General features: G+C 55.9%; 1 protein-coding gene across 1 annotated transcript; it reads left to right on the top strand.

The window, feature by feature from the left end:
* Window positions 1-4,307: 4,307 nt before the first annotated feature.
* On the top strand, window positions 4,308-13,281 carry LOC139597087 (cytochrome P450 1A4-like). The gene is made up of 7 exons (XM_071442068.1): window positions 4,308-4,391; window positions 6,053-7,045; window positions 8,015-8,141; window positions 8,364-8,453; window positions 8,531-8,654; window positions 9,053-9,139; window positions 12,975-13,281. Exons 1-7 carry the CDS (start codon window positions 4,308-4,310, stop codon window positions 13,279-13,281), a joined length of 1,812 nt encoding a protein of 603 aa, XP_071298169.1.
* Window positions 13,282-13,508: the final 227 nt, after the last annotated feature.

The raw sequence follows: 13,508 nt of genomic DNA on the forward strand, positions 1-13,508 counted from the left end.
CTCAGGGTTAGGAGCCGGGGCTGGTCTCTGGGCTGAGACACCTGCAGGTGCTCCTGACAGGGACAAGGACAGGGACAGGGAGCGACAGCCCCAAAGCAGCTCAGGGGATGGAGCTGCCCCTGCAGCACTGAGGGTTTCCAGCAGCACAGGCTGGAGATCTGTGAAGGCTCCAAACACACCCACCCATCCCTTAACGGGGTCCTCAACCCATCAGAGACTTTGTGGCACCCCTTTCCACACAGAAAGCCCAAACCCCCACTGGCACAGCCATGGCTCCTGCCCAGGGAAGCCAGTCTTGTAAAACAAGGCATGGAAAACTGCAGCTCAGCAAATGCCAGGGAAGCAGGAGCAGAGGAACAGCAGCTCCTCTGTGAAGGTGGTTCCAGGACCACCAAACCCATCAGGAGTCACAGCCAGGAGGATGGACCTGCTGGCCACAATATTGGGGGGCTTGGGGATGCCACAGGGCTGCCCTGTGAGAACACACAGCTCACTGGGGGAGCAGGAGCACCTAAATGTGACCTTCCTGGTCCTATATCCATGTTCAAACCCTCCCAAAACAAGTTGTCTCCTACCTGGCTGGTTTTACTGCCCAAGGCTCCCAGCAGGGATTGGCACCAGGAGCAGGGGAGAATCCTCCTCTGTCTCCTCAACCTTCTTCTCCTGTCACCTCCTTCTCCTCTGCCTGGTCCTTCTCCTCCTGCCACCTGGGAGTCCACAGCTGTCTAAACTCTGCCCTCACTGCATCACTGGGTATTTATCTCCCTCCTCCAGCTGCAAAAGCCCTTGGCAGTAGCTACCCATTAACAAATGGGGCTGACCCTGCCTGGAGCCTGCCCAAGAAGCCAGGGAAGAGCCTTTCTCCCCCCCAACAGGCTCTGGGCCATGAAGGGTGACTTCTCCTCCCGGGCCAGGCCCTGGAGCCTGCCCTGGGGAGGAAGAAGGGGGTCCCTAAGCCCTGCCTTGGGGAGGATGTAGGACCCGTTGTCAGCCTGTCTTGCCTATGGAATGTGGGTGCCAGCATTTCCCCAAAAAAGCTTTCCTGAGCTGGCCAGGCTGTTCCCAGCAGCCAGAGAGGGCTGTCACCTCCATGGCCACTCTGGAGGTGCTGGGAGCTGCAGGCTGTGAGCGAGGGGACACGTTTGTGACAAGGCACCCACAGCCCTCCCCATCCATCCCTGGGGAATGATCCAGCAGGTGCCCTGCCCCGGGAATGGTGGCAGCAGGATCCTCCGGGCCAGGGGCAGAGCCAGGCTCAGGTTAACGATTGGCCAGGTTTGCGTGAGAAGGCGGCTGGCTCGCTTCCCCCGGCTCCTCGGGGCAAACAGGCAGCGAGGAGGAGGAGGAGGAGTGGCGGGGCAGAGGGGAGGAGGTGAGCCCGGCAGATAGGAGAGGTGAAGGGGCAGAGCGGGGCAAGGCTGGGGCAGTTCATCCCACAAAACATTGGGCGACACCCGACAGGGAAATGCTCGAGCCAGCGGGGCTGCTCCTCCAGGCAGGGCAAAATTCAGGGGAGTTTGGGAAGTGCAGCTGGGATGAGCAGGAATGAGCCAGATCTTGGGAGTTTGGCCCGAAGTTTCCTTCAATCTTCGAAAATTCCAAGGGGAATTTGGCCCAGGTAAAAGCTGAGCTAATATTTAATAAAGGCTTTCAACATCTGGTCTAATCGGGCTCGTTAATAGCAATGACGCCGTTCATTAATGTTTGGCAAGAACAATTACAAAACTCCGGCTGCTAATATTCCTGCTGATAATTCCCGGGAATGCCGCAGCCCTCCCGGCCCCGGCAGGACCCTTGGGAACGCTTTTGGGGAGGGAGGCTGCAGGAGCCGGGCTCGTCCAGCAGGCTGGATCCTCCATCCCTATGGATCTACTCGGACCCATTGCATGGGGTGGGGTTGGGGCTGGGGGGGGGCTGAGTGACCCCCCGCCCTCCCCAGCAGCATTTCAGACCTTGTGCTGATGCTGAACCCACCCACTCCTCATCCATCGCATCCCAAAGCTCTGGAAAAGCTGGGGAGGGTCCCGGACAGGTTCCCCAGGACCCTCTTCCAGCCTGTCCCAGCCCTCCCCCGTGGCTGCCAAGCAGTGCGAGGGCAGGGTGCCTCCTGATGAGAACAGTGCTAAGAGTTGGTGCCAGGCAGCCTCACACCCCAAAACCATCCCAAAACCATCCTCAAAACACCCTCAGCACCCGCCGCCGCCCCTCGCTGAGCCCGCGGATCCCCGGAGCTGCCTGGGGCAGCCGCGGGGACGCTGCCAGCCCCCTGTCCCTGCTGGGTGTCGCTGTCCCCTCCGCGGGTCGCCACCCCGCGGGCCCGGGCTGTGCGTGCGGGGACAGGCGGGAGCGGCAGGGTGACGGTGCCCGCAGGCACGTGTGGCACGGCATGCATGGCACCAGCACGTGCCCACGCCCGAGGGACACGAAGGGGTTGGCAGCCCCGAGCCTGTCCCCGCACACGGATGCGGCTCCGTGCGGGGACACACCTGCACAGGTGTGCGGGGACACTCGGACAGACACACAGAGCGTTGTGCCCGGTGTTGTACGAGGTGCCAGAGCCATCTCCGGCCGGGCTTTATGGACGCCCTGACGAGTGTCCCCAGCCTTGGGGCACATTTGTGACGTTTGTGGCCAGCAGCCCCGCACAGCTCGGTGTCGCCTGGCGCCAAGAGGGGACATTTCAGGTGGCACTCCCCTCTCTCCCTCTCCTCGTGGCTGGAAAGGGCTGGGATGACCATGTCCTCTCGAGGACACAAATGGCAGGGGCAGTGCCGTCCCCTCGCAGGTGGTGCAGCATCCTGCGGCAGAGGGCACCGCTGTTGACACCGACGATTGTCCCCAGGGTTGGGGACTCCCCGCAAGCTCCCCAGCCCGCAGCCAGCCGTGGGGGGAGCTGATCCTGAGCTGCTCCGGCGCCGCCCTGACCCCGGGCCAGGCTCCTGGACGGGAGGCCACCGCCCTGGTCCTTTAAAAACCATTTCCCCCCCCACCCACCCGTAGCGTGACTGCGAGTGACCAGGACGGCCCTCCCGGGTCTGGCCGGAGCCCCTTCGCACGCGATGTCCCTAATGCCACCTCTGGGACCCCCCGGCGGGGCGGGACCCCCTGGCCTATCTCCCACCTCGTGGCGGCTGGGCTGGGAACAAGGATGAGAGCGGAGGGGACAGATTTTGGGAGCGGGCTCGTCTCCCTTGTCCTCGCCGCAGGGCAGGACCTGGCCTGTCACCCCGTGGGGAGCGGGGCTGGGGGCTCCAAACTCTGCCCGAACCCCCCTTCGGACCCCGACCATCCGCTCCGGCTGCACCATCCGTGCCCGCCTCCCTCCGGCTGCACCCTGTGCCCCATGGCAGCCCCACCTCGCCCCTCGGGCCGCCCTGTCCCCAGGGGACAGAGGTGACACAGGGCACGGCCGCTTCTCACGCGAACCTGGACAATCTTTAACTGGGCCGGGGCAGCCAGGGCCGTGACCCCCGGGGCTGCCCCGCCGCCCACGTCCCCGCGGGGTCCCTGCGGAGCTGTGGGGCGGTCCCGCAGCGCGAGGTGCGGGGACAGGCACGGAGCCGGTGGCCGCGGCTCTGCTGTACCGGGCACAGCGGCGGCGGGACGGGCACGGCCCCCGCGGAGGTGCGCGATGCCTGAACCCCGCGGCGAGCGGTCCACGCTCATCCCCGCGTGTTCGCGGAGCCCCGCGGGGCCCGAATCCGCCAGTCCCCCCCCCTCCCGGCCCGCACGGCGCCGCCCGGAGCGGTTTTCCCACGCTGCCGCTGTCCCCGCGGCTCCGGACACCGCGGATGTGCCGCGGCTGCGGGCACCGGGGCGGGGGGCGCGGCCGTGGCTGGACGGAGCCCTCTGGGTCTGGGGGCGAGCAGGGCAGCCGGGCCGACCCCCGGGGGGGTCCTGGGGAGCAGCGGGGCGCGGGACCGGCGCCTTTAAGATCCTGCCGGTAGCGTGACTGGAGTGACCGGGGCGGTGCGGGTTTGCCCAAACATCCCGCCCTCTTCGCACGCGATGCCCGCCCCGGGCTGGAACCCACGGGCGGCACCGACACCCCCCCCACCCCCGCACCCCACGCCACGACTTATCGGGACCCCCCCTCCCTTCCCTGAGCCTCCCCCGCCCGCCTCGCAGCCTCCTCGCAAGGGACGCGCGGGGAGCGAGGGTCCCTCACCCCACAAGTGGGGGGAGCCCCGGGGAAGGGGGGGGGGGGGGGGGACCAGGGATGGGGGGGTGTGGGGGGGTCCGGGGAGTTCTTGGGGAGTTGGGGGTCACGTGACCGGAGGCGGCCTGGCCAATCAGCGCGCGGGGCGATGCATATAAAGCAGGAGCCGCGGGCAGCGGGCACCAGCCGCGGGATCGGGCCCTTCCTGCCGCTCCGCACCGTTCCCGCCCAGGTGAGTACTGGAGAGCCCGGACCGCCACGGACGGGGGCTAGGGGGGCTTTTCCAGCACCCCTGGGTGATGGACAGCCCCGCTGTGGGCTGTCCTACCTTTCCGACCCCAGTAGCATCCTCCCCCCCCACCTGCTGGAAGGTGATTTTGGGGGGTCCTGGGGGTAACGCTCCCCTCGCGGGTCTTGCTGCTGCCGAGGGCTGGGAAGGGGTCCCGGCTGGGCTGCACCCGCTGCTCTGCGAGGTCCCCAGAGCCCCCTGGAATCCCCTCCACAGGTGTCCCGTGGGTGGCTGTGGACCCCTGCCAAACCCGAGGGAAGAGGGGGATTTAACAGCCAACCTCCTCCCCGCCCTTCTCGGGGTTTTCCGATGGATTTCTTCCCATGAGGAGCTGGGAGTTGGGGTCGGTGATGCTTAGGAGTCCCTTCAAACTTCAGGGACTCTGTGATTCCATGGTTTGTGACTGAGCTGGGAGCGGGATGCACCCATCCCGCTGGCCCCCGCTGCAGGCAGGGTTATTTTGTCATACATGCATCGATCAGGGACGATCCCTGGCATTGCTGTGCTCCACGGGCTGGTAAATGCTGGCTCGGTGACTCAAATCAGGATCAGCTCTCCTCTAGCCAAGTGCTCTGGAAAAAACTTTGAGGAGGAAAGAAAGATCCCGTGGTTAGGAGAGCACCTTTGCTTCCCTGGCACGTAGACAAAAAGTTGGGGGACCTATTCCTTCCACTCCTGGCTAGCAAAACCCTGCTTTTTAGAATGAAGAGTTTCCTAAAGTGTGGCAACTGTGGATCAGAAGTGAAGCCCAGCTCTGCTCCTGTCCTGTCCGAGCTCCAGGTGTCTCAGCCTAGAGACCAGTCCCAGTTCCTAACCCATCTTTGGTTTATTCCTGAGGGTCTGCTGCGGGGAAAGGCATGCCACAAAGTCTCTGATGAGTTGGGGTCAGCTTGTGTGTTTTGGGAGGGGTTGAATGTGGATATAGGACCAGAAAGGTCATATTTGGTGCTGCTCCTGCTCCCCCAGTGAGCTGTGTGTTCTCACAGGGCAGCCCTGTGGCATCCCCAAGCCCCCCAATATTGTGGCCAGCAGGTCCATCCTCCTGGCTGTGACTCCTGATGGGTTTGGTGGTCCTGGAACCACCTTCACAGAGGAGCTGCTGTTCCTCTGCTCCTGCTTCCCTGGCATTTGCTGAGCTGCAGTTTTCCATGCCTTGTTTTACAAGACTGGCTTCCCTGGGCAGGAGCCATGGCCGTGCCAGTGGGGGTTTGGGCTTTCTGTGTGGAAAGGGGTGCCACAAAGTCTCTGATGGGTTGAGGTTCCCCTTAAGGGATGGGCGGGTGTGTTTGGAGCCTTCACAGACACCAGGCTGTGCCGCTGGAAACCCGCAGTGCTACAGGGGCAGCTCCATCCCCTGAGCTGCTTTGGGGCTGTCGCTCCCTGTCCCTGTCCTTGTCCCTGTCAGGAGCACCTGCAGGTGTCTCAGCCCAGAGACCAGCCCCGGCTGCTAACCCTGAGGATTCTGCACCTGAGGGTTCTGTGTGCCAGTCTAAGGGTCTGCTGCAGGGAAAGTGGTGCTGCAAAGTCTCTGATGGGTTGAGGACGCCCTTAAGGCATGGGTGGGTGTGTTTGGAGCCTTCACAGATCTCCAGCGTGTGCTGCAGGGGCAGCTCCATGCCCTGAGCTGGTGTGGGGCTGTCGCTGCCTGTCCCAGTGTCAGGAACAGCCGCAGCGCTCAGCCCCTCGCTGCTCGCGGCTCTCCCCTCACTGCGCTCCCTCCTTTAGGGCTGTCCGTGCCGGCGGTGACACCGAGCGCTGCCATGTGGCCGCCGGGGAGCCCCGTGGCGGTGTCGGGCAGCGAGGCGCTGCTGGCGGCCGCCGCGCTGTGCCTGGTGCTGCTGCTGCTGCTGCAGCGGCTGCGGGCGGCCGTGCCCGCGGGGCTGCGGCGGCCGCCGGGCCCGCGGGGCTACCCCGTGCTGGGGAACGTGCTGGAGCTGCGCACGGACACGCACCTGGCGCTGACGCGGCTGAGCCGGCGCTACGGGGACGTGATGGAGGTGCGCATCGGGACACGGCCCGTGCTGGTGCTCAGCGGGCTGGACACCATCCGCCAAGCCCTGGTCAAGCAAGGAGAGGACTTCATGGGACGCCCCGACCTCTACAGCTTCCACTACATCTCCAACGGGCAGAGCCTGGCATTCAGCCCCGACTCCGGGGAGGTGTGGAAAGCGCGCAGGAAGCTGGCCCAGAGCGCCCTGAAGAGCTTCTCCGTCGCCCCCAGCCCCACCTCGTCCTGCAGCTGCCTGCTGGAGGAGCACGTCTCCAAGGAGGCCGAGTACCTGGTCACCAAGTTCCTGCAGCTGATGGAGGAGGAGAAGAGGTTTGACCTCAACCAGTACCTGGTGGTGTCGGTGGCCAACGTCATCTGCGCCATGTGCTTTGGCAAGCGCTACGAGCACGAGGACCAGGAGCTGCTCAGCCTGGTGAACCTGGGCAATGAGTTTGGGGAGGTGGCCGGGAGCGGCCACCCCGCCGACTTCATCCCCCTGCTCCGCTACCTGCCCAGCCGCACCATGGAGGTCTTCAAGGACATCAACCGGCGCTTCAACGCCTTCGTGCAGAAAATTGTGCAGGAGCATTACAGCACCTTTGATAAGGTAAGGGCTCACATGCTCTTGGATGTGGGTGGAGATGCCTGCAAGTGTCCCCTGCTGCTGGTTTTTGGCTTCCTTTTTCTGCCTCTGTCGAGGTTGGGATTGAAGGTACTTGAGGTGACAGTTCACCTTCAGGCTCCGATGTTTATTGTTTATTATCTATGTTACAGTCTCACAGCAGTGGGTTCTGCAGTCTTTCATTAACACGGCGCAAAATTATTAACAATCTCTTGTTACAAGGTCTTTTAAGGCTCAACTGTCCAATTAAGAAATGACACCTAATTACAAAATTACCAATTACAAAATACCACCCCAAACCCATGAAGAAGAAGGTAAAGAAGAACAGCCAGCCTCCACCCTAAAACCTCCATCTTGCTCTATATTTTTTAGTATATTCTAAAACCCCAGTTTTCTGCCCTGTGACATTACACACTCCTCATCAACTACACACTCATAATCCCAGTGCTATCAATGAGTTTTGGAAGCCTTCTCCACAGCCTCAGGTCAAATGCAGTGCTCTCCTCGGAGTCTGTCTGTCAGCACAGAAAGTCTGAAATTCTCAGCATCCAGATCTCCCTTTCTCACCCAGCAAAGCCCCCTGGAGGCCTCTGAGCTGCAGTGATTCCCTTCCCCAAGCCATTTGAGGCAGGTTTCCCCATCCCAGTGTGTCCATGGTGTCCCTGAGCCACTTCTCCAGGCAGCACTGACAGAACCAGAGGACACAGCCTCAAGCTGCACCAAAGGAAATTTAGGTTGGATATTAGGAAACAGTTTTTTACAAAAAAGGTGATAAAGATCTGGAATGGCTGCCCAGGGAGGTGGTGGAGTCTCCATCCCTGGGTGTGTTTAACAAAGCCTGAGTGTGGCACTGGGGGCCAGGATTTAGTTGAGGTGTTGGGGCTGGGTTGGATTGATGGTCTTGAAGGTCTCTTCCAACCTGGTCATTCTGTGATTCTGTGGGTTCTTCCCCAGGAGCACATCCGGGACATCACGGACTCGCTGATCGGGCACTGCCAGGAGAACAGCACTGGGGAGGACACTGGTGTCCAGCTCTCCAATGAGAAGATCATCCACATCGTCAACGACCTCTTTGGGGCAGGTGGGAACATTTCTCAGGGCGCCATTGGATCTTTTGGGATGAGGCTGGGTGGGGACATGGAGCTGCTGGGTGGACATGTTGGCCACCTTTGGGTGTGTGGAGCTGCTATTGGGTGCCTTCCTGAACACTTTTTGAGGGAGCAAACATCCAGAGCGGTGGCATCTGAAGCACCCACTCACTGTCCTCTTGTGGTCTCTAAATGCCTCCCCCACACCCATCCAGGCTTTGACACTGTGGCCACAGCCCTATCCTGGAGCCTCATGTATGTTGCCTTGTACCCCAACATCCAGAAGAAGATCCATGAAGAGCTGGGTGAGTCCATGCCCCACATGCCTCTGGGGCTCTCTGTGCTCAGCCCTGGTGCTGACCCTGTCCTGCCCCCTCCCCAGACCGCACCATCGGGCGCGAGAGGCGGCCGCGGCTGTCGGACCGGGGCACGCTGCCCTACACGGAAGCCTTCATCCTGGAGATGTTCAGGCATTCCTCCTTCCTGCCCTTCACCATCCCACACAGGTATGGGCTGGAGCGGCCAACACCTTCTTTGGGGTTTTGATCCCTGTGAGGGGGAAATATTCCAGCTTGTTGCCCTTCTGGGGCTGGATCCTTTGTTTTGAGGGTGGTTTCTCTCCACAAACCTTTGCTGGCAGAGCACACCTGGGTTTATATTTTCTTTCCTGCCTTGGGAGGAGCCATCACAACTGATCTGGAATGAGCTGTGAAGTGAAACTGGAATTTTTCTGGTGGAGGAAAGTGAAGCCAAGACTCTTAAACCTCCTGAATACAATCTGGGGTATTTCCTAGCCAGTCCTAAGGGCACAAGTAGGGCTTTGAAGATGAAACCCCTGCAGGACTCGCTGGGCTTTGGCTTGTCAGGAGCTGTGGATCTCCTCTAACTCCTCTGTTCCCTTCAGCACAACAAAAGCAACAGTGCTGAACGGCTACTACATCCCCAAGGACACCTGCGTGTTCATCAACCAGTGGCAAGTGAACCATGATGAGTGAGTATCCCAAACCCCTCCTGCTCATCCAGGCTGCTGTGGCTGCTCTTGGCATTCAGATCACTCTGATCCTCATTCCAAGAAACGACTGGATTGTGTACAAAAGGGCAGATTGGACCAAAAATGGTGTGGGTTTGATGGTGAGCCCAGCCTTGGCTCTGTTGGGTATGGAGCTGGTCCAGCTTGACTTGGCCCCCAGTTCAGCAGCTCCCCAGCATGAGGGATTACATAATTTATGTGCTGCTCAGGCTGCTGGGTAGTCAGGAATCAGAAAATCCCGCTGCCAAGCAGATCCTGTGATCTGAGCTCTGGATGTGCTCAATGGGAATTGCTGACTCCTCTTTTTAAGGGAGAAAAATGTGGTGATGTGACCCTGCTAAAGTCCACGGGCTCGTGTTGTGGTTGCTGATAATCAGCTTTAGGAATGATGGGGGGACTGGGAAGCAGAGCTCCATCCTGCCCCTCCACTGCTTCCCAGCAGAGACATTCCAGCAGGGAGTGAGCTAAGGATTGATACAGGAGGGGGTTCCCAGGTGGGGTGTTTTGGATCAAAGCTCAAGATGTTTGTATCCAAACACCCCAAGAGGCCAGAAACCTTCCAATATCCCTCCTGCTCCTGCCTGAGTGTGGGATGGGAATGCTGTCCTTAGGGCGGAGAGGATTCCACATATCCCAGCAGAAATTCCCAGCTGAGACACTGTTAAATCCCACCTGGCACCTCCCAGCAGCTGCCCTGGGGCCAGCTGGGAAGTTCTGCTGAGAATATTCAGCACAGGGAACCCTCTGGTCCCCATTTTCCCTGTTTGAAGGGCTGCTGGCTGATCCCAGTGCTGAAGCTGCAGGTTCTCTGGCTGCTGGGATTAAATGGATGGAATTAAATCCATCTCTGGTGTCTGCCTGGGCAAACACAGCCTGAGCCTGGAACAGGGGTTTCAATGGGCTGAGCTGATGGAGTCTGACACGAGTTGGTGCTGTAGATCAGGGCCAGAGCTTGCCAAGGGTGCTTTTGGGTGGTGCAGTGAGGCAGTGCTGCAAAGCTCCTCTCTGCAAGGAGGGGTTTTGGTCACTGACCCCACTGCAGGGGGTCAGAACCATCACAGTGCCCAAGGGCTGGAACCTTCTGCTCTGGAGCTGGGATCTGGGATACCTCAGAGCCCCTAGCAGGGCCTGAAGGAGAAGCTGTGGCTGCTCCTGGATCCCTGGCAGTGTCCAAGGCCAGGCTGGATGATATAAGGTCTCTACAAGCCAGGTCTCACAAACTCTTGGAGATCTATATCACACCCAAGATAGCTCAGCTACCTTAGAAGGCATAAAAGCAGCAGGATGGCTTCTGTGGTAGTGTTGGAAGCAGAAAAGTTTTAATAAAAGGCAAAAATAACAAAACTCTTTACAGAGAAGGACCAAGTCAGGTGCAAGAGGTTCTTGCCCCTGGTAAAACACCTCACAAAAGCCATTGGTTTCTTTGTTCTCTTCTTTTTCTAGTAAAGTGCTTAGGAGGGACTCTTTAGCTCCTGTCCATTTTGCTATCCTGAAGTTTGAGGTGAAGTCCCCCAGGCCTATGAGGTGTCTTCTTTGCTAATTGAGGAAAGAAACTTCTGGTCTTTTTTTCCTTTTTAAGGAGACAAAGGATAGTTTGGTCACTCTGTCAACAGAGGGCACATTCCTATAGCTGGACATGGCTTGGAGCACCCTGGGATGGTGGAAGTTGTCCCTGCCATGGCAGGGGGTGGCACTGGACAAGCTGTTATGTGACCCTGTTAAAAATGAATATTTCAATTTAATAATTAAGAAAATTTATTAACTAATCAAAGTATATATTTGGAAAAAGCTACAAGCAATTTGACTCTGAGCCAGGCAATCAGGGCTGAGGAACCCAGGATTTGGCTTCTATTGCACCAAAGTCCCCGTGGGTCTCCAAATGTCATTTCTAAGGGGTTTGTTTTATACAGTCTTTTGGGCTCTGGAAGGGGCCATTCTTTAGCATATTTTAGCACATTATTGTAGTTTTTTCTTTCTTGCCACCATGTTTCCCAGAACTGGTGGATAATTGCCAAAATCCTGTCAGGTGGAAATCTTCTGAGATAAACTTCTGGTGTCTGGATAATTCTGGATAATAAGAATATTATCTTATTGATGATGCCTATCAAATGCCTCCTGCTGGGGTCTTGTCAGATGAAAAAATCCCTTGAAATACACATCTCTGGAGACAGTGTCCTCCAGGTGTTGAAATTCTCATCCTTATCACTTAGCCTGTTACTGCTTGTTGCCTGACACTGGCTTTAGTACACAAAATACTGTGGGTTTTAATTTCCTTTAGCACAAATTATTTTATAATATATTATATATATTTTATATCTATGTCCTGGTTTGGAAAGACAGGAGTCTGCTAAGGAAGGCAGGAGCCTTCCCTGAAATGGAGAATGTAAACCCTCCCCACCCCTCCATATTGTTATAAATTTTAAATTAAGGGGCTCTCAGGTAAAAAATATGGGAGCAGCAATAACAGTTCTTTACTAGGGAAGAAAAAAAAAGATAAAATAAACAATGCAGTACACTAGAACAACACCTGACACCCTGTGGGTCAGGGTGTTGGCAGCAGTCCCATTGGAATTGTGGCTCAGCCCTCCTGGAGGGTCAGGTGTGGTTCTGCTGGAGCAGGGATCCTGTAGAAAGGTGCAGTCTCTTCCTCTGAAGATCCAGGGCAAGAGGCAGCTGCTGTTCCTCTGGGAAATCCAGTGCAGAAGCCGTGCTGGTGTTCCAGAATCTCCAGATTATATCTGGGTGGGAATGCTTGGCTCCTCCCTCTGGGCTCACATCTCCCAATGGGATGCTGTAGCTCTTATCAGCCATGCAGGGACATTCAATAGCCCCTTATCAGCAGATGTACCCTCCCCAGGGAGGAGTGGTTGTAGAAGAGGTAAGGAAAACTGCCCACTGAACAAAAGACAACTGCCATACAGATGGCAAATAGAATACCTCTTGCTTTGCAATCTGGAACAATATATTATATATAATATCTCATATTTTATATATTATATTTTATTATTTTATGTTACATTTAATTATAATATATTACATTTTATTTTAGTTTATTTTTAAAATTATTTTTTCTTTAAGTCTTTAATCCCAAAGGAAGCTGATTCTGGTCTTTTCTCCCGTGTAAAGGCAGAAAGGTGGTGCCAAGCTTTGGATCAGTTCAGGGCTTCACCAAAAATCAGGAGTAGCTTTCTACGCCTGAAAAACTGGAATCAATATTATATTTTTTATTATTTTATTTTTAAAATTTATTTTACTTTTATTTTATTGTTTTATTTTATTGAATTTTAAAATTTTATTTTAAAATTTTATTTATTTTATTTTTATTTTATTTTAAATACATATCATTCTATTATAATGTTATATATAATGTTATATATAATGTTATACATAATAGATTATACTATATAATAATATATAATGTTATATATAATGTTATATATAACATAATATATATAACATATATATATAACATAATTACATATATATAAAATATATATAATAACATATATATAACATAATTATATATAATGTTATATATAATGTTATATATAATGTTATATATAATGTTATATATAATGTTATATATAATGTTATATATAATGTTATATATAATGTTATATATAATGTTATATATAATGTTATATATAATGTTATATATAATGTTATATATATTATACTATATAATATATTACATAGTATAATATATATAATATAATATATAATATTATATTATATATAATAATATATTATAACATATATTCCAACCCTGTGAGCGAGTGTCGCCTGTGTGTCGCAGGGCGCTGTGGAAGGAGCCCTCAGCCTTCAGGCCCGAGCGGTTCCTGAGCGCGGCAGGGACGGAGCTGAACCGCGCCGAGAGCGAGAAGGTTCTGTCCTTCGGGCTGGGCCGGCGCCGCTGCCTCGGCGAGACCATCGGCCGCTGGGAGATCTTCCTCTTCCTCACCACGCTGCTGCAGCAGCTGCACTTCAGCCTGAGGCCCGGGGAGCAGGTGGACATCACTCCGCAGTACGGACTGACCATGAAGTACAAGAAGTGCGAGGCCTTCCAGATCCGGCAGCGATTGCCCGAGAGGAGCTCTCTGTGAGCTGCTGCAGGGGATGGCAGGCTCAGCCCCTCGCTGTGCTGCTCCTCTGGAGGATGGTTCCTCTCCTGGGGGGCACAGATGGGCTTTGTGGGGCTCTTCCCAGCCCCATCAGCGCCTTCCCACATGGATGCTCGCCATGCATGTCTTGGAGAGATGCAGCTTGTGGTGGGGAGGGGGATGCTGGAGGGTAGGGTGGGGTGGGATGTGCTCCACCTCCACCTCCATCC

Source organism: Agelaius tricolor, unplaced genomic scaffold (genome assembly GCF_023055355.1).
Source record: "Agelaius tricolor isolate 1412-34295 unplaced genomic scaffold, bAgeTri1.0.p SCAF_16, whole genome shotgun sequence".
NCBI lineage: Eukaryota > Metazoa > Chordata > Aves > Passeriformes > Icteridae > Agelaius > Agelaius tricolor.